Source organism: Camarhynchus parvulus, chromosome 7 (assembly GCF_901933205.1).
Source record: "Camarhynchus parvulus chromosome 7, STF_HiC, whole genome shotgun sequence".
Classification (NCBI taxonomy): domain Eukaryota; kingdom Metazoa; phylum Chordata; class Aves; order Passeriformes; family Thraupidae; genus Camarhynchus; species Camarhynchus parvulus.
This window is the reverse complement of record NC_044577.1, coordinates 4,501,564-4,529,239: the sequence shown is the minus strand read 5'-3', so window position 1 is coordinate 4,529,239 and position 27,676 is coordinate 4,501,564. Positions and strand designations below refer to the sequence as shown.

The 27,676-nt window shown below is 46.7% G+C and overlaps 1 protein-coding gene across 1 annotated transcript; it reads right to left on the bottom strand.

Annotated features, from left to right (window-relative positions):
- Positions 1 to 328: 328 nt before the first annotated feature.
- Positions 329 to 20,762, bottom strand: LANCL1 (LanC like 1). Its single transcript, XM_030952567.1, has 9 exons — positions 20,627 to 20,762; positions 20,350 to 20,467; positions 11,485 to 11,692; positions 6,741 to 6,876; positions 6,280 to 6,426; positions 4,168 to 4,350; positions 3,600 to 3,776; positions 3,240 to 3,312; positions 329 to 2,366 (listed from the first exon to the last, which is right to left on the bottom strand). The coding sequence occupies exons 1-9, from the start codon at positions 20,708 to 20,710 to the stop codon at positions 2,290 to 2,292; spliced, it is 1,203 nt and encodes a 400-aa protein (XP_030808427.1). The 5' UTR covers positions 20,711 to 20,762; the 3' UTR covers positions 329 to 2,289.
- Between the last annotated feature and the right edge of the window lie 6,914 nt (positions 20,763 to 27,676).

Sequence of the window (27,676 nt, the reverse complement as noted above, 5' to 3'; positions counted from 1 at the left end):
TGGTGGCCAGCACTGCACACAGGTGTATTTTGGTGCAACCTGCAGGACTCTGGTCTCCAATGGAAGCCACAGAGGGAGGATGCAGCCTTGGATGGAGACACCAGTGCAAAAGGATGCCCTGGGATGAAAGCACCTGCAAGGGAAACTCCAGGACTGGCCTTGATGGATTGGAGATGAGGGACAAATGTGAAATACCCTTAACACTCAAGGTGGGTGGAAGGCCACTGAGCCTCCAGGAGCTGCCAGCACAGCACAGCTGTTGTGGGATATATTGATCTCTTCAGACATGAATCCTGGTCACAAGGCAGGCGGTAGAAATAACCCAAAGTTTGGTTGTTTCAGCATTTTTATTAGACAGTGCTCCACTCAACAGTTGTACACATGGCCCTGATGCTCCCCTGATCAGTGCACAAACCTTGGGACATTATGCTCCCATGCCACCATGACCCAGGCTGCACAAACCATCTCCTTTTACAGAAGTGGTGCCCAGGAGAAACCCAGGCTCAGAGCAGTGTCTCTGCACTGCCAGCACACCAGCCAAGCTGGGAGATAACTTCAAATGCTGTTTGATTAAGCAACTCCTCTCTGCTTCCCAAACACCTCCCTGTGCTGCTTAGGTCCTGTGAATGACAGGGGATGCCTGCTGCTCTGTCCCCATGAGCCTGAGCGTTCTGACAGGGGTGCCCATCCTCAAGGAGATGAGCTTTTCTGCAATTCAGGCTGTCTTCTGATGGACTTTCAGAAAGACAGCAGGAGTGTGGGCTTTGAGGAAACAAATCAGCCTTCCAGGGCTGGTTTCTGCTCCTTGCCTATCCAGGAGGTTCTCATGGAGCTCCCTGTGCCACTGGGGCTCAGCTGCCCTGCATTCAGGCACATGTGAGTGTAACCCTGCCAGCTTTGGTGGCCCTGCTTTGCCACTGCTGACCCAGGAGAGTGGCTGTACTGCCCTGCTATCTCTCCCCTGCCCTTCTGGGACTTGAGGCGCTCAGCAGCTCAGCCCTTGAAAGATCAAAACCCACGGCCACATTGGGCAGGCTGAGGAGCTGCTCTCAAACAGCACAAAGCTGTGTGGCTGCATCTGTAAACTTCCCTGAGCTCAGTGTTTAGCTCATGCTCAGTGCTAAGAAAGTGGTTTACAGAGCCAGGTCCCAAATTTCTGTGAACTGGTGCAGCATCAGCTAAGGATGGAAAAGCACATTTACTCCCTGCAAGTACCTGATCTGCCTGACACATCAAAGCCAGTTAACCTAGTGCAGATTTTCCAGTTGGGTAGATGAGTGGTTGCAAATCAAACTACAACAAGCAGTAGCAAGGCAAACAAGTGACTGAAATGATCCAGGTTTGGGAAAGCTTATAAAAGAAAACATGTAAATAACATCTATACAGCTAATAGGTTAAACACTGTCAGAACTCAGTGGCTTACATTTCTTTTCCCTTGTTGCTGCTGGTGGGCACCTGGCACCACCTAATACACAAATTTAAATAAAGACTGCAAAATAAACATTCAAAGCTAACAAGAAGAGACCACGAAAGCAAGCATGCTTAGCTCACTTTTGGACTGGGGTTTGCCATTGGATGACCAATGGAATAGCAAGGTTTAATGTAAGATGGCAGTGGATTACTTGTCTGTCACTGGAACAAATGCACAGAAGAGCTATACATAGCCTTTGCCTTTAGAGCAGATAGGTGCAAACTCAGGACAAGCCTTTGGCATGTCAGCTCCAGCTCTGCCAGTTGCAATATGATATTAAAAATATACATAAGACTCCACAGTCCATCACATTCACTTCACATGGCACAGCCCAGATACTGAACCATCTGCTCTCTGGGTGCTCAGAAAGAAAACACTTGAAAACAACTTCCAGGGCAATAGTCTCAGTTTTCCATCTGTTGTTCTCCAAAGGCAGCTAAATTCCTGCAAGTATTTGTTAGCACAAAAAGAAATTAAATAGCCCAGGTTACATTCAATAGAAAACTTCTTCCCAGGAAACGGGATACAGGAAATAGCAAAACTCTGTAGCCAACAAAATACTGTACAGTTCTCCCTGCTCCCACCTGCAGCCCTGAGCTTTTTAAGGGACACCAGCAAAATCTGCATTCTGTCTTTTAAACTAAACAATGTAATGAGACAACTAGAAATGTCAGAGAACTCAGCATGCCCCCAGGAGGACGGATTTACGTTCAGTTAGGCGAACAACGGTGAGTCTGGAAAAAGGAGAAAGCAGCCTTGAAGTGCATTTCCAAGTGCAGAAGGACACAGGGCAGCAAACTGCCCAGCAGGATTCTGATTTAGAGTTCAAATGCAGGGAACTTGGCCTTGGTAGGCACCAGCAGGTCAGCAAGAAAGTAAATTGTTCCAGCCATTCCTGAGGATGAAAAAAACACACTGTGCTTCAGAGAAATTCCCTTTGGGCGCCGTTTTTCTCAGTTATCCAAGGAGTGAATGAGTTATGAAGACAGAAGAAAAGGTCCTAAATATTTTTCAAGGTCTGAGCCCAGGTTTCCCAAGCAACTTTGGTACCTCAGTGTGGAAAAGCATTTTGAAGTTAATCAAATGTTGGAAAACACCTGGCAAAATGCCATAGGTCTTTTCCCCACTCCAGCTCCCTCCCTTCTGCTTTACCCATTTACCCATCCACAAGTTCAACACTGGGCAGCTTTGTCAAACTCTGGTCCTTGAGACACTGCTGCCCAAGGTCCCAATTGATGGAACTTCTGCTGTCCCTTGGCCTGCAGCAGCCTGGGGAGATCAGGGTTAGCTGGGGGGCTGACTCCTTCAACAAATACCTGCTGATGGCAGATTTGGGTGGAGCTGTTAGCAGGAGGCACAAAGTGCCACAGAGCCACCAAGGCCCATAACAGCAGCCCCATTTGTTCCTCACTTTTAGAATCAAACTGGAACACTCATGAAGGATTTCAATCCTTAAAAAGGTATAGAAAAGAGACTGCCTGAGAAGCCAGGCTACAAATAACCAAAAGGAACCATGAAAGAATTCTCCCTGAGATCTGTATGTAAATCTGGGAGGCCTAAGAGGACAAGATGCTCTAGCTAAGACATTAGCCTGTACTACACGGAGACTGCTTCTGGGCAAGGGTAGAAAAACCCAGTGGGTACAATTTCCTTTCAGTCCCCTACACTGAGTTTTGCAAAGACTCCAGTGGAGCTTGTATTCTGTTTTCCTTGGTGCTAGAACAACTTAGATCCAGGAGCAAAACACAAGGCTGGAGACTGAGATTACCTTCAAAGAGAGAGAATGGTGTGTCTGGAGTCCGGCACCCATGCTGCCCATAGCTTAAACACCACTCTGCAAACTGACAAAAGAGGTACAAAAAGTGTTCAAATTTGGTTAAAGGCAAGTCTTGAGAAGAAAATTCAATCCCTTGTCCCCACACTACCCCTTGCAGAGCAAGGCTTCTGAGGGACATCCCTTCTGTACAGGCTGTCAGACAGTGGCTGCACTGTTGAAGGACTACTCTGGTGCAGCTGGTCAGATCTAGCTGCATGTCTGCCCCACTAGAAACTGGCTTGCAAAGGCAAAGGCAGTGATGTAGAAGGCAGAAGTGAATAAGCCCCTCTACTGCCTCACACACACTCTTACCTTGCAGGCCCTGTAGAGGTATTTCATGTTCTGAGTGAGGTTGTACAGTGCCAGGAAAGCATAAGCATTGCCAGCTGTGCCATGGCACAGCCCGTAGCCTTTCTTCAGTAACCCATACTGCCAGATCACTTCTGCACACTGCAGGGCATCATTCAGGTACTGCTGCTCCCCAAAGACCTGTGGAGACAAGAAATTGTTGTCCTTGCTGTGGGAATGCCTTCCAAACAAAGAGCATCCCTGTGGGATACAGAGGCTTGGGTGTCCTGCTGAACTGACTACAGTTTACTTTTTAAGGAGGATATTTTTGATGAGTGGGGATGTAAGACCATTACTTCACACACAACTAGCTGTCACCATCCATCACCTGCAACAGGGCAGCCCACAAAAATGATGGATATTTTCAGAAATAATTGTTTAAAAGACTGATTTCTGTATCAGAGGTTAGTGTGGGGTGATTTCACTGTAACAAGCCATCCTACTTCTAAGCAAGGGGGGTGTCCCAGCCTCTTCTCCAGAGGAAGTTTCACATGTAGGGGTCTCTGAAGGGTCTTTGCAAGGTGTGTGGTACCTTGTATGCCTGGAGAAGCATGTAGATTACACCTGGTGCTCCATGGCACCAGTGGACGAGGAGATCTCTGGTGTCACCGATGCAGGGAGGGTAATTCCCAGATGGGAACTTGAGCTGGCAGACATAGTCCACACTGGGCTTGACTGTGTTGTGCAGCTTCACTTGGCTCACTCCAAAGCCAGGCTAAGAGACAGAAAACATTTAAATCAGGGAGAATTACCATTCTGTCTGTCCCTAAGAGACCCAAGGTCTGCCCAAAAGGTGGAAACAAAGTCAACTATGGCTACATTCCCTCTTGCTCTTTGTAAATTAAGTAACCTCTTTGCTTTGGGCTTTCACACTTCACAATTACCCACTCAGTCACGGGCTGCTCTGCCTTTTGGCAGGAACTTATTTCCAGTCCCACCCTTGCATCCCAGAAACAAAGACTGTTCCTAGCATGGAACAGTCACCTGCTCCTCTAAGCAAGAGAGCTTGCTGCTGCTTTTCCTAAAGATGAGCATGAATAGCTCCAGGTACCCAGAGCTAAAGTAAAGCAATAACAGTCTAAATTCAGTATTAAGGATGATTCCTTGCACCTAGAGCATCTCAGCCCTTAGCTGCTGGGCCAGCCCAGCTGGCAGGCTGCAATTCTGAATCTTCACAGATGCTGCTGGGTGATTACAAGAGGCTGACTTCACTGCTGACCTCAGCTGAAAGCAAGGGAGTGGCTTCAGTGTCCCAAAGACACTGCCCCACATGAAATCTGTGCAGTTCTAATTTCCCATGGCAGACTGCAATGAACACTCTCATCGAAGGATCACACTGTTCTCAGGCTGGTAACTGGAAAATTAAAAATCAATACTTGTGCTGTAAAACCATTAGAGATAAAAGATGTTTTCCTCTCCACATTTCACATTCTTGCTTCTCCCAAGGCTTTTTGTGCATCATGCTTGGCTGATCCAGGGTGCTTTTACTTCATACAGCAGAGAAGCATAAAGCCCATGAGTATTTTATGGGAGACTTAAAGCTATTTAAAACAGCCACTTGGGAACAAGCTCAGGGACTTGGTACAAATTTAGGCTCACAGCACATTGCTGTCTCCCCTGCTCCTAGCTTGCTATTCTGTGCTTCTGGGCAATAACCACCTTGCAGCCCCCTCCTGCCAAATCTTCTAAATCTAATCTTCTTAAAAACCACCAACCATCTCTTCCTCTCTGAGCAACAGAAAAGTTATATTCACAGGACTTCTACTGATCTTGTATATGGGCTTTAACTTTGATAGTCCTGAAGGAAAGCTCAAATGCTTGAAACTTGGTGGCTTCCTCTTCCACCTGCTCTCAGAGTTATGTCTAATAAAAGACTACACACTATTTCTAGACCAAAATAATTTGTGTTCCTCATGGGTGCTCTTAATGCTTTAAGAATTCAATGTCATTTTTTACTGTTATTTTTCTAAGTGCTTGAGCACTGTAAATATATGCACAAAGGGACCCACATAGGGGAATTCTCACCCTCATTTTTTTCAGAGCCAGAACAGGGAATATTGACAGAGCTCCAGAGAGTTGTGCAAAATAGTGAGAAAGCATCAAAGCAAAGGGGTACTGCATCTCCCAGCCTCTTGTCTTGCTCTGCCTGCCTCAGGCACTGCAGAACTCAGTTCCTTTATCAAAGTCCCACCTCTTTCACACTTAGGTTCTGCTTTGGATACAAAGGCATTTCCCACTTTCCTACTATGAGCACATTTTTTTTCACCATGCTTTTCTTTCAGAGATTCTCACTCTGCTCCAAATAACCATCTCAGAAAATGCAGCGAGCCAGCAGATACCAACAAATGTGAATAACTTAGAAGCAATTAACATGAGGGGGAAACTCAGACCCAGCTGAGCTATAGGCCTCCATAATGTGACACTGCTGGTTAATGCAGGTCACGTTTCTCCACAGATCTCCAAGGTCAGAGATTCAATCTTAGAAGAAAATGTTTACAATTGGAAATGCATAATAAACACATGGCTAGGTCCATCAGACAAGGTATCTTTCCCAGTTTGACATTACTAAGATCCAATTCAAATGCTGTTCCTTGTTCAAAGAAATGTGAAACAGTGCTAAGGACCTATCCTCCATGTCTCTTACCTGCATGAGATAGTAGTAGATCCCAGCCAAACCATGGGCAGCTCCTACATAGTACTCCTGGTACCACTCAAACATCAGTGGGCTTTTTGCTGTGAAGTTCCTCTTTTTGGCTAAGTTCTCTCCTGAGGCTACAACTGCTTCACAAACCTGTGCAGGGATAGGAACAAATGTGGGTGAGGGAAATGTTACTGCCCTGGACACAGCACAGTGAGTATTCTGACACAGAACAAGATTTGTTTTTCTGCCCAAGCAGAGGGTGGAATGGAATGTATTCCAGTCCAGTACTGCCTATGGATTTACATGGACAGTGGTGCTTTGTCCCTTTGGAAGAAAAGCAGGTATACCATGATGTGGGTTCCCCCTTATTGCCAGAGTTCTTTACATCTAGCATTTATTTTTACCTGCCCCAAGATGAGTTATATGGGAAGAGACAGATAAGAAATCAGCAAAAGGCACAGTACCTGCTGAATGTGACTCTGAGGGATCTTTTCCTCTCCGAAGTGCTTGTTCACAAATATCAGTGCAGAGAGATAGCCCATGCGCCCGTAGAGGAGCTCATCTGGCACTCGGGGGTCAGCCTTGTGTAGGTGCAGCAAACTGCAATGAAACATTCACATGGGGGAGATGAGAGGGAAATGCACTCAAAGCCATGGAAACAAGCACTAAGGCTGGAGCTCAAAACCATGGTTCATTCCTCCATGCTGCTGTATCGGAAATCAAAGTGACCCCTGTGGCAGAGAGAAAGATGAAGAGGACTCCATAATATCAGAAGGCTAATTAATTACTTTATTATACTATATTATTCTATACTATATTACATTACATCTAAACTGAATCTGCACAAGCACCCAACTCAACTCAAGTGCCCAGAATCTTGTGACAGTCTGCTGACCGATGGTCTGGACACGTGCTTGGCCCTGATAGGCCAAGGGAACAAAACACCATCACTTGTGGGTCAGCCTTGTGTAGGTGCAGCAAACTGCAATGAAACATTCACATGGGGGAGATGAGAGGGAAATGAACTCAAACATTACACTCAAAGCCATGGAAACAAGCACTAAGGCTGGAGCTCAAAACCATGGTTCATTCCTCCATGCTGCTGTATCGGAAATCAAAGCGACCCCCGTGGCAGAGAGAAAGATGAGGAGGACTCCATCTTATCAGAAGGCTAATTAATTACTTTATTATACTATATATTATACTATATTATTCTATACTATATTACATTACATCTAAACTGAATCTGCACAAGCATCCAACTCAACTCAGCTGCCCAGAATCTTGTGACTGTCAGCTGACAGTCCTGACACACACACAGGCTTGGCCCTCATAGGCCAAGGGAACAAAACACCATCATCATCACTCTGGGTAAACAATCTCCATATTGCATTCTGCTTTGGCACAACACAGGAGCAGCAAATGAGATAAGAATTGTTTTGATCATTCTCTCTGCTTCTCTCACTGCTTCTCTCAGGTTCAGAGAATGTGAATCCCACACTGCTGTGCCCTAGGAGCTGTCAAGCCAGGCTCTGGCTCTCGGCCTTCCACTGCATGAGGTGTGGAATCACCCCTTCCCTTCTGCCTTTTGTTTGGCTGATTGCTTCAGTCTGCTCTGCTCTTCACAATGCACTCATACTATGTGCTTGGGTTTTAGAGCACCAGCTTGGAAAGCTACAGGAGGGGGAAACCTGGGCTGAAAGAAATGGTCAGCATAAAGGCTGCCCACCATTATCTCCTTGTGATGTTACTGGCAAGGGAGACACTCTGCCAAAAATCACCACTTTCAAATTATAGGGCTATCCCTTTAATTTGGATGCCTAAGGAATATTTGAAAGTCAAACTAGTGCTAATGGTATGTGGAAAAATCTCACCCCTAATGTTCTAAAGTCCTTATAGAGAAGCCCCTTCCTCTCCATGCCTACAAATAGCCTGGGCTGTGCTGTCAGGTGAGAAAAAGGTGTCTCCATGAGCTAAAAATCTAGGAGGTGGAGCTACGCATCTTGTTTAATATCAAGCTGCTGTGGCACGTGGAAGAAATATCCTCTAGGGAGAACTGAGCAGCAGTGAGGACAGCTTAGCAAAGTGGGAGTGCTGTGGCTGGCTGAGGACAGCTTGCCTGGCACCAGGCTTTAGCCCACAAGTGCAGAGTGAGGTCTGCTGCAGTCAAGTATTTTCTTTGCCACTTCTGTATTATGATATTGCAAAGCTGGTGATATTCCTGTAGTGTTAACAGAGACTGACAGCACTTCACACTGGTGCTTTGCAGCCCAATTCACTCTTGATGCAATATTTCCTTTGCTTTACCTCTCATCACACTTCCAGAAAGACTGGATGTCCTTCCCTGTCAGGGCAGCAGGTAGCAGTGTGATTGGATTTGGCTTCATCTTTCTGTTCATCTGTAAGACAGCAATCTGAAAAGTGCCATCACTTTTAAAATAGCAGCATAAGTGACTTTAAGGCTATTCCCTGACTGCTTCTAGCTGTGAAACCAACCAGGAAAAGCTTTGTGTGTGCTGATCTTCCCTGCCACAGCAGTGTGAAGAACAGAAAAGGTGCCTTGGCAGCCTTGGCTCCCTGGGCTCCAGGGACTTTGCAAAGTAAAGAAGGAACCAAATGCCTCAAGTAGAGAGGATGCTGGGCTGTGACTCCTCATGGCAAGAGTCTTTATCCCCTTGGCACTGGACTCAAAGTGAGCAGGGATTTTGAAGGAGAAAGGAGGGAGCAGTGTCTCAAGGTGGATGGGCTCTTGTACCACTTGACATGAGGACTGCTCCATGGGGGAGGTTTCTTTAAACCCAAGAGACAGACTTTACACCCAAGGCATGGGTTCTTCTCTCAGCTGCAGGAGCTGAAAGGAAAGGCCTTGTGGCACCTGTTGCAGTCTAAGGAAGGCAGATGAAGAGGGTTTCCAAGGAGCTATCTGGACAAATAGACTCTGCCTAGCAGCAGGCTGGCCAGAAGAGAAGCTGGCTGGTGATGTTTTTCAGCTCTGAAATGTCAGGAAATGTCAGGTGACATAGAAGGAATGGATGGATGTGTGAATTGTAATACCTGTGTTAGGGATTTTCTCAGTTCTGGATGTGATATCTTCTTTTTATGGGGAAATCTGGAGCAACTGGACCACTTTTCTGTTCTTTGTGCATTACTGCTTTACCTCTAACTGCTTTCCCAGCTGGAGAGGAAGCTTGCCAGGAGTTTCTGCTGTTTTTGAAACGTGGTCATGCATTCAGAAAGAGATGCCTGGCATGCTGCTGGACTGATTGCATGCAGAATGCATTTCTCAGGTGTGTGGGGGTAAGTTGTGGTCTCTGAAAGAAAGAGCCACTCCTATATTCACATTATCAGCCTATCACCTTAACTGTCAACAATCAGCAGTTTCTGGACAGAGGGAAATCAAGGCAGCTGTAGAGCAAAATGGGATTTTTGTATACCATTGGCTCTGAAAGCAAAGCTTTCACCTTCTGAATTGGTGGGAGGTGACAGGAAAAAGAGGGCTCCTAGAACATGGCTCACATTTTCACAGACTCTTGGAAAATAGGCTGCCCTGAAACATTAGTGTCTCTAGAGCATAAAAGCACATTTTTTGGTCATGAACTCATTTAGGAAAAAGCAAGCTTCTGTCTGTTCCACTGCAGGTAAAACCTGGCTGATGGATTCTCTCCACTGGCTCTGTAAAGATGAGGTGCTTTAAAAGATAGAGGACAAAATGCAGAGAGGCCCTTCTTCTCCAAGAGCTCTGATAAAAGTGCTCTTTCTGTGCACTTGCACTGCACAGCTTAGCAACTGCTCTGTAACTAAACAGCATACTCAAAAACCATTTAGTAGTTTCGATTTAGGGAGCTACTTCTCAAAGAAATACTCTATTTTAAAGGAGCACGGTCAGGCTAACTGCTCTGGGAATTGGTGGCAGAGTAAGGACAGTAGAACTGTTCATTTGAGAAAGCTACATTTTTCTGTTTTCCTCTTGCAGATGTATGAAGAAACCAATTTCCAGTGTTCTGACATTATTATACCATTAGATGGCAGTGCAAAATTAATCACGAGATTCCATTCTGCCACCAAACCACAGGCAGAACAAGAGGGATATAGGGAGGGGAGACCTCAGCAAGAAAACATGAGTTAGGGATTGTTTTTACAACCTGGGACTTATGCACTGATCACAACTGATCAGTACTGTTTGATAGATTAATTCCCTTTTTATTAACAAATATGTTAATCTCAGTGAGATTTGCCACTCTGTCAAAGCAAAATCTAACCCACAGATTATTATGAGAACAAAGAAAGAGTTCTGTCCTCAGACTGATTGTATCTACATAAATAAGAAGCTATTCTTAGTTAAGGGAGTGGGATTTTGTGTCCAAACCATACAGACACCTCTGATTCCCACCTGTGGCTTTTTTTAATTGCTATTATACATCACTTTCTCAGGGCTGTTTAAGGGCAGTCAGTGTTCTGAAGCATCAGGGGTTTTGTCTTTCTTTGTGCTGATCAGGTAGGAGTGGAAACTCTCTACAGGGCTGTTTCTCACCTTCTTAAAACCCATCTCCCTTAACTGAGAAATGCTTGCAAATACATCTCCTTAACTATTTTCCTTCCTCTGCCACATGCTGATCTATGCCTGCTTGTTTGTCCTTTTCTTGTCTTAAGTACCCAACAAAAATGCATCTGAAAACAGTCGAGGAAAGGCAGGAAATAGAAATAAATGAATCATAACCAGCTGCATTCTGCAGTTGAAAGGGATGCTGTCAATCTTAGGTTTAAGTCAAAGACAACTAATAAAGAGCAAGTGGAAGCAAGTACCAAAATTAAATCTAATAATCTTACCACATTTTTCCTTTTCATCAAAATGACTGCAAAGCTAAATTAAAATGTTCTCAAAAACCACCAAACCCCACCTTCTGGGGTTTTTTTTGTTTTTAATTTTGGCACTTTTTTCTTCCTGTGTTTATCAGAATTATTTTTAAGATGGCAGTAGCAGCTGAACAATAGAGGCTTGCAGGCTGCCACGCAAACATGTTTGTCCTTAAACCACCTCTTTCACCAGGGCAGGAAAAGTTTGTGCTGCCTTGCTAAGTTACTGGACTATTTCTCACACAAGACTGCAACAAAATATCTTCACATTTGTCAGAGAGTGCCTCATCCAAGCCCAGAGCAGCTCTATGAGCAAGAGGAAGGTCAGGACAGAGACATAAGCAAAGCTTTTACCGGATGATGCAGTCTTCTGCCTGCTTCTGGTTCTGCAGCTTGTGGTAGACAACAGCAGCCACTGCCAGGGGCCCAGCATCACCACACAGGAACGTGATGGATCTCCTGGTCAGGCACCTCAGGCTCTTCTTCACGTACTCATGGGCCACCTGAAGGTAGGTTGCGTCTCCATACACATCAAACAGGTGCAAATACAGCAAAGCAATGCCTGCAGAAGGAACAGAAAGGTTGCATCCACTAGAAATGTTTGCTCTGTTACTTCAGTGAAGCTGAAAGTACAGCCTGACCCTCATCTAGGGCATAAGCCTGACAGACAGGCTTCTCATGGACATAACCCACGGCCTCCTTTCCTTGTAACCTGCTGCTGCTTGTGAGTGGATGGCAGGTCAAGAGAACAGCAGGGTCTGACCCAGGAAGGCCTGGAGAACAGAATTGCATAAAATTTTATATCCAATTACATACAATTTTCATATACAATTACATATATATACGTAACATTGTATATTTTCATATACAATATACATACAATTTCATATACAATTCTTTTATATCCAATTACATACAATTTTCATAGCAAGGAGCAAAAGATGAGACCTAGACAAACCCACCTAAATCCATACACTGTACCTGTGACTTTTGCTCAACAGTGAAAGGGGGAAAAAATCATCTTTGGGCAGATGGTACTTGTGACAGAGCAGAACTGAGTTGTCACCCTCTCTATCTTTTTCCATGGTCAGGGGGTAAGGGGTTGGGTTCCTTACCTTGGATTGGATTTTTTTAAAAAGTGACACACCATCAGCACTGAGAAACAGCATCCTTAGGACATCCAGACATCCTACTTGACTCTTTTTTAAATTTTCCTTCTATTATTCTTTTTTAATTCCTTTCTACTGGGAAGCACCAGCAAGGTTGTTGCAGTTCCCTGGACATCATCTCCTGCTGTTGAGCAAGTCCCAAGCCCTACAGCAAGGACTGGTGCATCCCAGAAAAAAGGGACTGCCCAATTCCCTGCAGCACATCACTCATGAGATCAGCCCTTGTCTGAAACACAAACAGCTGCCTGGAACAGCAGGAAAAGGCTGCATGGTGCTCACTAGAGGTTTCCAATGGACTGGCCAGCTACAAAACCAAGTTCTGCTACTGAGCAGTGACATCAATTGCTGTCCTCTGCCTCTGTGTGCCTTGTCTTCAGCCAGCTCTTGAAGCTTTCAGTAGGTGAATGAGGAGCTCTCAATAAGTCTGTGCCTAACAGGTCTGTTACACTTGAACCCTCCTTCTGATCCGGGAGCCATTCTCAAACCTGCACTTAAGAAAGCTACTGGCCTACATCACTTTGAGAAGAGCTTATTTCTCCCCTTAACAATAACCATTTCTAAGAAGACTCAGGTCCTGCATTAAGCCTAAATTAATAGAGCCAATCTCTGCAGATTTTGATGTGTTAAGGGCAAGGGGGCAAGCGTGCTGCAGAATTACAGTCCAAGGTACTGAGGACAATTTCAAACTTGGATAATTTTCTCATTTTGCATGGGTAATCTCCAAAGCTTCATGTTACAGACAATTCAATTCCACATGTACATTATGTATAAAATTTCCATTTCCTGCTGAAGCTAATAACCTTGTTCTCTCTCTAAGCAATTCAGTGCTAGCAATTCTAGAGAGAGCTCAGCTGTACAGTGCCATCACTCAAGTCTGTAAAGATGTGGATATGAAGCCCATGTTTAAAGGGGAACCCTCCTTTTCCAACTAGAAAATGTCAAGTGACTCTCCTTGATTTATTTAGTACCTAGCACATCTTCTACACTCTTATTAGCCTGATAGCTGTCTGAGCACAACTTGCACTCTTGACTTATCTGCTTTAATATAGAACTTTTAGCTTTGTAAGTAGTTTCTATTCCCACTGCCATCATACTACCCTAATTATGCACATAAGTATCCTGCCAAGACCACTGCAGGGATTGAGTTGTTAGAAAGTAAACCTCACCATTGTTTTCCTCTGATTTCTTTGCCTCTCCTGTTTTATAACATTTCTCACCCCGTATTCTCTCAGGCCCAAGCATCTTTGGAAAGACTCCAAAAAACCACTGACCTGTACTAAAGGATGTAGCTGCTTTCCCAAAACATTCACTTTTCCTTTTACTTAAAACTGAAAGGTCTTATAAACTGCATCTAAAGCCAGTTTTCTCAATTCATTCCTGTTGTCATTTGATACTGGCAATACTCCAGGTAGCCACGAAAGCTGTTTGCTCACCCTCTTCTGTCATAGTTGGGCAGAGGAGAGAGGAAAAAAAATTAACAAAGGGCTCATGGGATGAGATAAGGATTGGGAGAAAATAAACATTCTAAGGGAAAAACAGGTTCAAATTTAAAGGTATAAAGTAAATTTATTATTAACAGAGTCAGAGGAGGAAAATGAGAAGTAAAATAAACCTTTAAAACACATTTTTTTCCCCCAGCCCCTCCCTCCTTCCCATTGACAGCACAGGGAGACAGGGCATGGTCAGGTCATCATTCCTCATCTTCTGTTCACTCAGGGAGAGGAGTCTTTTCTCAGCTATGCTGTGGGGTCCCTCCCACGGGACACAGTAGTTCCAAAACTGTTGTGGCAGGGGTCACTTGTCCACAAGCTATAGTCTTTTAAAGACAGGCTGCTCTAGTCTGGAAGCAAGGGCCCTGTCTCTGTCTGTCTCTGGAAGCGGAGCCCTCTCGCTCTATTTGGGTGTTCTACTGGATCACAGCTTGCTGTGGCATCCACCCACTCTGGCACGAGCACTTCTCCCACAGGCTGTGAGTGGATCTCTGCATTCCCTGTGAACTTCATGCATTACAGGGGCACAGCTGCTTCACCACAGCCTGCAGAGGAATCTTGGCTCTGGTGCTTGGAGCACCTTCTCCCCCTCTTTCTTTCCACTGACCATGCTTTCGCCCACATGTCCTCACTTCCTCCTCCTTTCTGACTAGAAGACAAACTGCTGCTTGTAGTACCACTGTCAACAACTCCCACCAATTCAAAGATTCCTGCAGGATCCTGCAGCACCAAGAAGTTGATCTCATCTAGGTTCCATGCCAGGGAATTGCCCATCCCGTTTCTGTGCTGGCCAGGCAGCCCTGCCGCCATCGTGCAGGCAGTGGCAGCCACAGCGGCGCTGGTGCTGTTTAACGCCTCTCCTCGTGTGCAGAGGTGTTAAAAATAAAATCAAGGTGTGCAGGTCCCACAGGTACATAAGGTGTGATCTGCAGTCTCTCTGTTTGGCTCATGTGTCTGTACATGTGAGGTGCTGGGAAGGAGAAGCTGCCAGCCTGGCCCTGCCCTTTCAGCCACAGCGCTGTATTGCCACAGGCTGTGCCAGCATCGTGGCAGCTGTGGGGCCTCCCTGTCCCTGGGGAAAAAACTGCCTGTGTTCTGCTTTGATTTTCTTCTTAAATATGTCATCACAGAGGTGTTACCACCCTCTCTCATTGGGCCAGCAGTGTTTCCATCTTCAGAGCCATCAGAGATTGGCTCTGTCAGACATGGTAGAAGCTTCCAGCAGCTTCTCACAGAAGGTACCCCTGTGGCCCTCCCCTGCTACCATAAATCAGGCCATGCCAAATCAACACAATTCCTCAAGGAACTCCTTCCTCCCAAACTGATCAGAAGGGCGCAAGCAGTGCTGCCTTCAGCTTGCTGGTCCTACAGTTGCCATCAGTGAGCCCCAGAGGGGACAAGGCAGCAGAGGAGGGCAGGCACGAGCATGAACAGGCAATGTTAACAGGTGTATTTAGAGGGATACAAAACAGTCACCTGGGTGGGGATATCTGGTATTAACCTGTGTGCCGAGGTGCAGGTAGAGTATTTCAGAGGCAGTGCAGGTCAGAGACAAGAGTATCCAGGCAGTGGCCTTGGTTCAGTTAAGGCAGTGCTGCTCTGCAGAAGCTCTTCCACAGCTCTGCCTCACTCCCTCTCCAATGCCCTCCACACCCCAGCTGACTGGGTAGGTTTCTGACCGACTGGGTGTTTGTTCGGCATACTTTAAGTGGTACACAAACATGGCATCACCAGACACAGGGAGCTAGGTAGGCTGTGGATCTGCTCCATTGTTGTGTGCCCTGGAGGTCTGGTGTTCAGTGTTCCACTTGGAAATGTGATCTAATTTTGTGACCTCTGACTGTTTCCACTCAGAACTGCCATACAGTGGCTGCCTGTGGCCTGCTACTGCCAAAGATGTCTGGGCTTTGCCCTGGTGATTATTTACTACTGGATCTTTTTCTCTGTAGTTTCTCAGATGTCCAATTTTTTTGCTTCTTGCCCCTGCTGCAGAGCTGAATGAGATGAGGAATGCATCAGAGAGTCCTTGATGGTACAGGGCTGCACTGAACACGTGCTGCTGAAGGACCAACAGGGCTCTGCTGACTGAAACAGCCACCTCCAGCATGCAGAAGGACAGTACACAGGAGGTGAGTGTCCATGCCTGAGATGCTTGCTCACTGCAGGGAATCAGGAGGCCAAAGTCAGTCCTGCATGCCTCACAAAGCCTCAACACCTTCAGAAGGACAGTAAACAGTACCTCTCTCCCCTCACCCTCCTGCAGGGTAGGTACAGAGGTAGGTACTACTTTGCACCAGAGATTTCTTTAGAGTGGGGCAGTGGAGTTACAGACAATTGTGCCAGCTGTGCCAGAGTTACAGCCAGCTTGTGCTGATGCCCTGACTTCAGCAACCATTGCTTTCAACAGAGCAGGCACTGCTGGAAATACCAGGTAAGGTCTTGCTTGTGACCTGAAGCTCTGCAATAGGCAGAAATGTGAGCTAAAGCTCTGCAGCAGGCAGAAAGAGAATCTCATCCATATGATCATTCTGTTGATCAAAGAGAAGCTGCGCCTCAACTTCTCTGCAAGTTTAGACTTGCTCTTTTGTTGGCCTGCAAGCAGTTCGCTTTGCAAGCAAGTTATGCCCTTAGACTGTTCTGAACATGCCTGCTTGCCCAGCAGGAGCTGAGCTGTGCTTCTTCTACCAAGGAAAGGAGGTTACCACAAGAGGATATTTTGTTCCAAACCAACCACCTAGAGTTATAAAGATCTCAGAGATCTTGCACTGACCCGGGCAGTAAATCAGCCAGCAGCCTCAAAGCAAGATGTCAAACACAGAGGGAAGAAGCAGAATCCTATCTCTGCACAGTGATGAAGCCTGATGGTTTCTAGTGAGACAGCTGGTGCCATTTTATTAAGTCAGGCATGGGGTAAAAGAGCACAGATTGCCCAGCTTTATTGCCCAGCTCAAAGGATAATTAGCATCTCTCCTGGTGCAGACACATGGGATGCTCCTTGCACCCCTAAATGCATGCCAAAGCCACACTGCATGCAACAGTGAGACACCTCTGGAAGTCCACGTTCAGAACTGGCTGGGGAGTCAGTTTGCAGCTTCTCTTCTGACTGCATGATTGATTATCCAGAATGCCTAAGCATTTATCCTGTCAAAAACCCTGGGTAACAGAGCTTCTTCTGTTAAACTTTTTACCCCCTCACAAAATCCTACAACAGGTTAGGTTAGCAGGGATCAGTGGTGATCTGCTCCAACCCTCTGAAAGGAAGGTCAACCTCAGATTTGCATGCCATTGCTCTGGGCCGTGTCCAACACTGACTATCTCCAAGAACAGAAAATTCACAAAAACTACCTGCCAAGCATTTGGCAGGAAGGTGGTTTATGTGAGTGACCCAAGGCACTCTATTATCTCTCAGCAAATGCAGCCTCACTTTCTCTTGTTCTGTAGGGATTATCTGAGAATTGCCATTATTCTGAACAGGACTAAAAGGGATGTAAATTCTCTGGGTTCTGAGGTTAAAACGAACATATTGCACTAAAGTGAATGAAAAGTGTTTTTGCAGAAGTTTTCATGAACTGCTTCAGTTGTAATTTCATTCTTACATGGATTTGCTTTCAAAAGACAACTGAGCCCTGCTCCTTGTTCCTACTTGCCAGTGGGCCAGCCAAAAGCTGTGGATGGGGCAGGCCAGCTGAACTCACTGGGCAGTTTCAGAGGCCCTCTGTGACTCAGACATTGCCAGAGAAGGGAATGCTTAAATGGGAAACAAATTCCAAATTAATTACCACAGTGTGGAGGAAGGTGAATCTCTCCCTTATATACCTCATCACCCTGGAAGGATGCAACAGGCCAGTAGGCACTGGGCTCAGGAGCATCCTGGATTCTGCAGTCACCTATGACAGGAGTGAACTCCTTCCACTCACTTTCCATCAGCTATGCTCCCAGTCAAGGCAGTCTTTGGAGCAAGGCCTTTTGCATTATCAAAAACACCAACAGGCATCCACGTATCCCTCACTATCCTCAGGCTAATCTGTTTGGAAATGGATGAGGCTGCTGTGCTTCTACCAGGATCTGAAATATTTCTGACTCAGAATTAGCTTAGAGCAGTTTAGCCTCCCTCAGTCAACACCATGATAACAGGGAAACAGATTAGGGAAAAACCTCTTCCAGCAGCCTCCCTAAACTGATGAAGAGCCAAAGCAGAACACAACAGCTGAGGCTGGTCTGTACCCAGGCACATACCAGGGCCTGCCTATGGGATCCTGATCTCTACGGGGAACCGAATGAGAATGTAACAAGATGATTAAAATATGTTTTGAGGGCATTCAGCCATACACTGGATAATCTTGATCCAAAGGGTGTTTTCACTGCCTCTGAGCTGAAAACCTGAGTCCTTCCTTCCCCCTGCTTCAACTTCATGTGCCAAGAAGCCATGGCTTCCCTGGCACGAGTGCACGCTGGGGGAAAAGGGTTCTGTCAAGTGTGGTGGGAAAGAAAGGAGCCCCAAAGTAAAGTGCCAGCATATGCTGTGTATTACTGAGTGCAGTGTAGTACACTTAAGCACGTTACATTTCACAGAGTTTGTGCCAAGAGAGCCATATTTCAAATCTCCCTTATTAGCAGCCACGAGAGTGAGGGCTGATTTCAGACTGCTGGGCAATGATTCACATGAGGAGATACTCAACAAGCCTTTCCTACACAAGCAATTACAGGAAAAAGCTGCTGTCTTGGCCCAATTAATTTTGTCTCTGGAAACCAGCTCTGAATAAATTAATATAGCTAGAATTGGAAAGGAAGGTAAGGTGACAAAGTTATAGTGTAACATCTGCAAATTTCGCCACGCTGGCTGTGACTTCCAGGAAATCTGTCCATGGATTTTTTCCTATTAGCCAAGGCAAGAAGGCTGTGTGCCCATTGAGGAATGATCAATGGGAAGAAAAGAGAAGAATCCCTCTTGAGAAACTCCCTTCCAAATGAAAATAAGCCGAAATCCTGAACTAGAATTCTCAGCCACTTTTTCATAACCGCAGTCACTTTCCAACACAAAGTACCTTCAGAAATGGAATATGGCCTCTGGGGAAAAGTGTTTTCCTTCTCCCCAAGAGTACTAACATCAACTATCCTCCTGCTTTGTCTTCTGAATTTTCTGGCCAGAGGCAGACTCTGCAATCATGACTGAAGACCACCTTTACCATAGTAGTGCTTCTCATCAGAGGGGACCCCAGGGCAGGGTCACACAGACTGGAAAACTGAACATGTCTGCCAAGGTGAAATCAGCCAGCACTCAGCAGAAATGTATAAATTCACTGGCAGCAGGAGCAGAGTGCTGCCAAGACAGCAGCTGATGAAATCAATGTTCTCCCACGCTGGAATTTAATACTGGCATCCTAGCATTTCTTATGAACTGCTCTTCAGTGCTCTCAGTGCCTGTCTGCCTTACTAAAATCCTGAAGCACGCATTTCTAGCACTGCTGTCATCAAGCTGCAACGTTAGTTTAGCACCAACACACTGAACACCACTCTCATAAGCAAACTGTTGGCATTAAGATCCACTGCACCCACACACAAGCCAGCCACACCCAGATTGTACTGTAGAAAGTTGCCATTTGTGATTGCAGTATACCGCAAAAAGAAAAGCAGCAGCACCAAAAAAATCTTGCAGCAAGCATGAGATTAATTTCAACTACCCTAGGGTCCCTCCATAGGGCCTGGCACATCACAGAAGGCAGGAGAGATGTCAAAGCACACAGCAGAAGTTGAAGTTGGGCCACAGAGAAAGGTGTGCCCTCCTTGGCACCAGTGGGTAGAAACAGGGAGGCAAAGGCAAGGCACACTTCCAAGGAAGGAAAACCAGGTTGAAAATGCAGAATAGGAGAAAGACAAGCTCCTGGAAGCTTTGCAAACAAGTTAGTAAAAGGAAGGCTTCCACACTTTGTTATACTCACATTAGTATTTCTGCTCCTTCTGGCAGGCACTGGAGCAAAGCTAGCACTCACTAAGTGGAGTGGCACTACCTGGGGAATAGGAATGGAGCAATCTTCCAATCAGACAAGGTCATCAGATAAATTACAGTCCGAACAGAAAAGACAGACATTATCTCAGGCCATTAAGCTCACTGCTGCCTGATGCAAGGGCTCCTTGCAGGTAAATGACTTACCATGTGCACCTGCCTACTTCATGGAGCAGTGGATGGAGCACTGGTTTTGTCATCATCATCCCCACCATGGCTAGATTAGAAGCATGTCCCTTTGAAGGCTCCCATGCCTATCTCAAGCAAGTGTTGACTTTCTCTGTTGTGTGTTAACAGTTCAGCACTATTAACCAAGACTAGACCCAGTCCTGCCCTGTTTGCAGAGCTCTTCGCTCTGCAGCACGAAACCTACTTCAAAAATGGGGAGTCCAGAGAAAGACATCCCCTTGTTCTAATGGACTAAAACATGCAGAACAAGTGCCATTCTTGACGTGGATCTACCGTGACCATTCCAATGGCCAAACCCCACGGTCTGCCAGGTGCTGATCCAGAGGTGAGCTCCAGGGAGCTGCTGCTCCATGGGACCCGACCCTACCTGTCCAGCCAGTGTACGCGGTGCAGTCATGCGGGTCGGCGGACCTGAGGCCCTTCTCCATCTGCTGCAGCAGCTCCCTGATTTTGTTATTCAGCCGCTGCGTGAATTCGGGGGTCAGCTGTGGAGAGAAAACCCACCAAACGTGAAGGCAACGTCGGTGGACATCGGTACACCGGGCATCCCCGGGGAACCGCGTTTGGAACCAGACAGGTGTCAGCTCTACACGGCCTGGGGACAGATCCCCCGGGCAGAGCCGCCTCACCCCAGCCCCGCTCACCCGCCCGGCCGCGTCGAAGTAGCTGGTGGCCAAGGACTTGTCATAGTCCGCGTAGGGGTTCGGGAGTGCCCGCTGCGCCATCATAGTGCCGCTCGCCCCGGCTCGGCTCGGCCCCGTTCGGCTCGGCCAGGCCCGCCCCGGCTCCGCCCCGGAAGGCGCCGCTGCCGCCGCTCGGCCCTTCCCGCGCCAGGGGCGGGGTCGGGGCCCGCTGCTGCTGCCGCCGGCGCTGAGGGAGCCGGGGGTGACGGCCGGCCGATGCTATGGGGTTAAGGCCTGTTGCAGCAGGTTGTGTCTGCTTTAGAGAGCCCTGTGGAGCTGTGGTCCCTTGCAGCTGATCATGCAGCGTTTCCTGCAGCTGATCATCGAGGGGCCGGCTGCAGCTGGCCCTGTGGGGTTAGGGTGCCTCTGCTGCTGGGTCTGTGTGCTTTAGAGAGCCCTTTGGAGTATAAGGTCGCTCGCAGCTAGTCTTGTGGGGCTTAGGGACACCGTAGGGCTGAGGGTAACTGGCTCTGTCTGGCTTAGGGAGCCCTGTGAGATTTTGGCCCCTTACAGGTGGCCCTGTGGTGTTTAAGTCCCATTCAGGGGGCCCTGTGGGGTTTGGTTCGGTTGGCTGTATGGAGTTTGCAGGCCGTGTGGGATTAGGGGCCCCTCACACCAGCCTGGAGTGAATGGGCACCACATGGGTTTGTGTTGGTGCAGGTGCTGACAGAGGGTCAGCCCAAGGAGAATGTGCTGAGTCCTGCAGCCCCCAGCAGGATTTCCTCACTTGGTGTGGGACCGAGCTTGGGTGGGGGACAGGGGCTCTTCCTTGCTGTCCCTTGTTGAGCTGCTGCATCTCACCCGTGCTGGCTGAGCTACATCTTCCTCATGAAGAGGTTAGGTCCCCATAATTCATAGGCTTGAGCAGTGCTTTTATTCTCAAGTGCAGCATAACTGTGCTGCCATGCTGCTGGGGCTCTCCTTGATGTTGTCGTGGGGCACTGTGCCCCTGTGCAGCCACCCATGTACATTGTCCTTGTTGCTGCCTTGTTGCTGGTAGCATTCATTGGACTCACATGTCCTTTTGTGCTGTGTTCCTCAATGCAGGCCTTGCTGCTTGGTGTAACACTGTGCCCAGCTCCCTTTCTATTGACCCCATGGACCTGGGATGAGTTGTGATGTCCCTGCTTGAGGTGTGGGTGCTGGAGTGTGTTACAGATGCAGCTTTGGGGCTCCCCAGCACTTCTAGCACTGCAGGCTTGCGTGTGTGCCTGTTGGAGAAGCACAAAGGGATGTATGTGGCTGAGCTCGAAGCTCTTGGTGGCTTGTCAAGGTCTAAGTGCAGTGACCCTGCCCCTTGTAGGAGCTGAATCCACCTGGGTGGATTTAGGGGAAACTGCTGCTCTAATAATTTACACATTGGTGACTGTGAACACCCTGAGACTCCATTAGGCTGCTGCATTCATGCCTGTGACAGCTGTATTATGTAAGGGATTCTGGGTTTCTGTCCATATGTCCATTCTTTATTACAATCAATAAAATTAGATCTTAAAGAAAAAAAGTAAATTTTTTCACGATATGGCAAGAAACAAGCATAAAAGAGGGAATTGCAATTATGTTTGCTTTCAGTTAATTTTTCACTCAGCTGTTGCTTGTTTAGTGAATTTCAATCACGTAAACATTGCCTTGCATTCAAGGCAGGGAGATGGACTGCAGTTTTAGTATTCAGGGAGGCAGCTCTAGCATCAGCAAAAAATAATGTGGAGTCTTCTGCTTAAGGCCAAATCCACAGCCCTATATTATGGTCTTCCATCTGCAGGTCAAAGCAGTATTCACTGCCCTCCTTCCCTCGGGCACAGTTCAGTATTAGCTTCCAGCATAAAGCACAGCATTTCAGCTTCAGAGTCTTTGATTCCTCACATTAGTTTTTTTTCTCCTGATCACTTAAAGACAAAGATGGTTCTCCCAAATTATCCTGCCAAGGAGTCATGTTTCAGTATATTATTTTCAAATTGGTCATGGTCACTTTGGCGTTGATGCTGCCCAGGATGAACCCAGAAATCCAGGCTGCAGCTGTCACTCAGAGCCCAAGCAAGAGACTCATGATTCATCCAGAGTAACCTGCCCATGCAGAATGGGGAATGAAAGAAGGAAGTGATCTTGAGAGGAAAGCTGCTCCTGTGTTCTTGCAATCCCAGTCCCTTTGGGCTGTTTGGGAGTGGTGGGCCTGGTTGTTTGCTTTGTCTGAAAAGGATCATGCTGTGTTCTCTGAAAAAACCAAAAAATTAAAAGCTGTTACAGCAGATCTGTTCAGACCACATCTAGAGAGGAGCTGTGTGTGCATGCAGCTATGAGAGCACAGGGAAATGGCGAGAAAGAAATCTCTAGTAGCCTTCCTGGCTGTCCCATCACAGTTAGCCCCACAAAAAATCTGTCTCTGAAGTGACTTGCAATCAGTGCTTGAATAGATGTCCCCACATCTTTCTACCTGTGACAAAACTAAAGGATATAATACTTTCTGCTCCACAACATTGTCTAAAAGACAAATCCTTACTAAATTTTAGCAACATAAGAATCCTGGCTGTTGGTGGTCCCAACTGGAGTGGTAGCATATCTGTGAATGAAATGGATGTTTCACAGTCCTCCTTGAAGAAAACCCCAGCATGCCTGGGTGTCTGCTCCCTCCTCATTCCAGTGAGGATATGAAACCAAAATCTCTGACAGATGTTACAGCTGCTTGCATCCTACATGGCATCCTGCCTGAGGGCATACAGAACCATCTTCCTGAGAGGAGCTGTCTCCTGCTGGAGACTGTCCTTCACTGCCTGTAGGCATCCATCAGTTCTGTAAACTCACCTGCAGCGAATCTCCATGCAGCAGGTGCCCAGTGTGGGCAGGGTGGATGCACACTTGCAAGTGGCCTTTCCAAAATGGTGCTTTGCCATCTGCCCTGCCTCCACAGTCTCCTCTCAGGGTCAGAGCAGCCTTACTCAGCAGGCTCCATGCTGTGAGCCAGATGGGCTTGGCATGGTAACCCCACAATAGCAAACGTGAGGGTTGCTTGTTCTCCTTTGCAGTTGCATGCTGTATGTCAGGGAGTGCAGTGAGCAAGGGTAGAGTGTCCTTTGTAGCCTTGTCAGCTAGAAAAAGGAATTTGAGAGGCTGTGTGGAAGTGCTCCACAGAGCATGGTCATCCTCAAGGAGTGTGAGAATGTCCTGGGAAAATGTACTGGCAATGTACTTGGGCGGTGGGAGAGGTTTCGTCTGCTGGAAAATTGCCCAAGGGATGTCTCAGCAGAATACTACCTCACAGAACTACTGCAAGACAAGATTTTTGTGGACATTTAAGAGGTGTAATCCAAGCTGTGGCATTTATATCCTCATCTCTGCTTTGGTTTGTTTCTTTTTGGTGTTGGCTTCTTTGTGTTTCTGTTTCAGACAGCACAGAGTAGAAGTGAGAAGCTTCCCAGCTGTATTCATTGGCCTCTCTTACACATTATTTATTCAGCAGCAGCATAGCTGAAGGTACTGTATACCTAAGATTGATGTCCAAAGTGTCCTAGGACATACAAAAGATCAAAATCAAAGATGCCCTTTTCTTCATTTTAAATAACAATTTTGAATATCAGATGTTGTTTCTGCCATGGTGCTCTGTGTAAACTAGAGATAACTCTAGAAACTTTGCCATTCTTTAATATTAGAGCCCCAGCTCCCCATATTCAATCTCAGTAAAAATGCAAACTTACATCAAGAAATTGAAGATCTTAATGCCATTCTGAAGCTAAGTAGCTTGGATTTGGAAGGTGAGGCAAGTGTTATATCTCAGCATTATGAGTGGACTTTTTTTCCTTTTAGAGGGATATCTAGAAGAAGGGAAAAACATTTTATTTTACTGTATTTTTTTTCCATTTTATGGATGTCACTGATTGTTTTTCTTTAGCAGCTTGTATGAAGAGATCAAAGGCTAAGTATTGGTCACAGAATTTGACCTGTTCTAGTTGATTCTATTGATAGTATTTCTGGGGAGCAAAGCTTACCTGTATCCTGCCTGCACTTATTGTGGCCAGGTTATTAAGCCAAGCGTTCAGAACAGAGAATTCTGACTGCATGCATAAACACAGTGGGGAGCTTTGAGCTAGTGGTTTCCACTCAGATCTCAGAGCTGTAGTAGGTACTTCTGGTGAAAACACTGCTCATGAGGCAAAAGAAAAAAAAAAATAAAAGTGGGAAGGGAAGGGAAGGGAAGGGAAGGGAAGGGAAGGGAAGGGAAGGGAAGGGAAGGGAAGGGAAGGGAAGGGAAGGGAAGGGAAGGGAAGGGAAAAGATCACAAAACTGGAAATGCTCTTCTATGTGTCTGTGGCTCACCTGTATCTCACATACTGTGTTATGTCCTGATCTCACCTCAAACAAGACAGCAAAACTAGAAGCAGGAGGTACAAGTTGTAGGACCAGTAAGGCCAAAAGAGGAATCATCAGCTCTGTGCAATGACTTAGGTGCAAAGACTGAGTAGCTAGGCCAGGACTATTCAGGCTGGAAGAGGTATCTGAAAAGGGCTGTGGTGAGTGTCTGTAAAGCCTTGAACAGTGCCATGAGTATGAGCAGGGAGGGTGACCCACTGGCTCTCAAAGCTAGCAGTCATCAGCTGCAGCAGCTCTCAGACGGGAACGTTATCCATGGAGCTACACTGTTGCAGGCTGTCAAGCACAAAGACGCAGGGAGGGGCTGATCCTCACTCCCACTCCTGGAGAGTTTGGTGGCTGTGTGTGTTCCCTAGCGCACTGCCCGAGCATCCAGCACAGCCCGGGCTCTGGGAGGGCTTGCTCTGCTCTGGGCTGCCCTGCCTGGTGCCATGTGTTTCTATATTTTGCTTTATGGCATGCGAACCTGGGCAGAGCAGCTAGCAGCCGAACAGCTTTGTAGCAGCTTGTCTGCGTGTCGGCAGCAGTGGCAGCATCCCGCTGAAACCACAAACACATCCTCGATCGGAGCGTGGCGGCTTTCGCCGAGCTTTCAGCGCTCAGCCACTAGGTGCCTCTGTCCCACAAGGAAGGAGCCGGAGGAGCCGGCTGTGCCTGTGCCCTCAGCTGGCACACCGGGAACGCATCCATGCCCTGCTCAGTGTGGGACGGGAGGGGTTAGTTGCTGTGTAAGGAGTAGAGAGCAGTGGTTCTGCGCGTAGCAATCCTCTGTAACATTTTAGCATTTTCTCCTCCTTGTGGACCAAAATAGATCAATATCCCTCAAAGCAGCGGGAATCCATCCTATTTTAGCAAAAGAAAGAGAGAAGTTGGAGAGCAGACCTGACTGAGAAGAGGTGATCAATAAGGGCTACATATGGTCAGGAGAAAACTAGTCAGAAGCAAAGAAAACCAGTCAGGAAATTAATTGCTAAAAACTAGACAAAGAACTTTGTTTTGGTGATGAGGTAATTTGGAAGACAGTAGGGATTGTTGAGACTTTGATAGAATTTGATCCCTGGATAGGACTGACATTCAGTCAGATTTCTTTTGCTTTGCTATAATGACTAAAGCAGTTCTGTGTAGGGCACTTTCATTCTGAAACCTCTCTTTAAAGTTCAGTGAGAGGGTTGGATGTGATTGCCAGTGAGTGAATATGATTCACCCTGACTCTGTGTTTGACATCTGTCTGAGCCTCCATTCACCTTTGCATATGTACAGGATGAACTGTGGTAAATATGACTGCAGACTTGTTTGCTTAGCTGTGTGAACAGTTTGGGGTGGCAGTGACCAGGCTTTCTGTGACACTGAGCAATGCAGTTAGGCTTTACAGGTGCTCTAAGGACTCTAAAAGGACCTTATTTTTCATTTGGTATTTTTACCCCTTCTTTAAAATGGAACCTGCTGTTGCTCAGAGGGTACAATTCTTTTTTGTGGAAAACTATTGAGTGCCATATTTTTAAAGAACCTTCAATCCCAAGTGTCTATACTATCAACAATAGGGACACCCAGGCAGCATTGCAAAGTCTGTCCTGATCCAGCAATGATTTGGCACCTGTGCCAATATCTTGATATTTATTATCCCCATTTATAGTAATAGTTTTGTCTAGATTTGTCTTGGTCAGTAAATAGTTGCCATTAGATCCTGGGTTTGCCATCCTGGTAGGTTTGAGGTGTCTGCTATTTCTGAGAGATCCTGTATCGCAATTCTCGGAAGATCACTCCTCCTGGATTTTCCATTGAATTTGCTTACCTTGGTTCCTGTCCCTTGCTCCTGCCAGGCTTTGACTGTTTTGTTTTCTGTGGCCCTTTCCATCACTGGAGAGGCAATTGGTTGATGGCTCTGAGGAGGAACTTATTCAGAGCTTAAGGGAAATTACAGAATCACAGAATAAGCTGAGTTGGAAGAGACCCACAATGATCATCGAGTCCCACTCCTAGAGAGCCACATCATGTGCCCAAGGCTATTGTCCAAACACTTCTTTGGATCTGTCAGGCTTGGTGCCCTAAGCGGAATTTTCAGCCTTTACATCCCAAAGGGAAGGCAGCTGGTGAGGAATCAGAGATTCTCATTCTGATGCAAAGCCAGTCACAGCAGGGAATCCACAGTCTCCTGCTTCTCAGAGATTGGCTGTGATAAAATCTGTGGCTCAATTTCAGCCCAAAGTGTTTTATTGCAACTAGTGTTCTAGAAGTCTTCCTGTAGCTTACAGTTCCCCTCCAACCACTTTCCCCTCCTGCAGGTAGTCAGTGAGTCACACGCCTACAAGGCACAGGTATGCACTCATTAGCATCATCTAGCACAGCCCCTGTGCTGCTAATAGCTGCAATTAACAGTGTCAGTGCTCAGATGCCCTGTGACACCTAAATAAATGACTTTAAATCCTGCCCCCATAAATGTGTGATGGCATGTAATCAGTCCAATTTCTCACAGACTCCTGTCTCTTGTGGAATAGAGGCTGTAAACTTATGCTGAACTCTCTTATGGTTCAGATGTTCAGAACAGCTCTTTGCAAAGACTTTGGGTGTCTGCAATGCCCCAGGGGCAGTTGTTGCTTCTTGGAGTGAAGCTGGGTTTGGAGTTACCTTGAATGCAGAGGATGGATCTGACTG

Bases quoted from the DNA above. Each gene is read 5' to 3' on its own strand.
- LANCL1 (XM_030952567.1), bottom strand. From the start codon at position 20,710: ATGATGGCGCAGCGGGCACTCCCGAACCCCTACGCGGACTATGACAAG. The intron at 11,693-20,349 runs GTAGGGTCGGGT...TTCCTTCTGCAG, and splicing joins CGCGTACACTGGCTGGACAG to GCATTGCTTTGCTGTATTTG. The intron at 6,877-11,484 runs GTAAAAGCTTTG...GTTTCATTGCAG, and splicing joins GCAGAAGACTGCATCATCCG to TTTGCTGCACCTACACAAGG.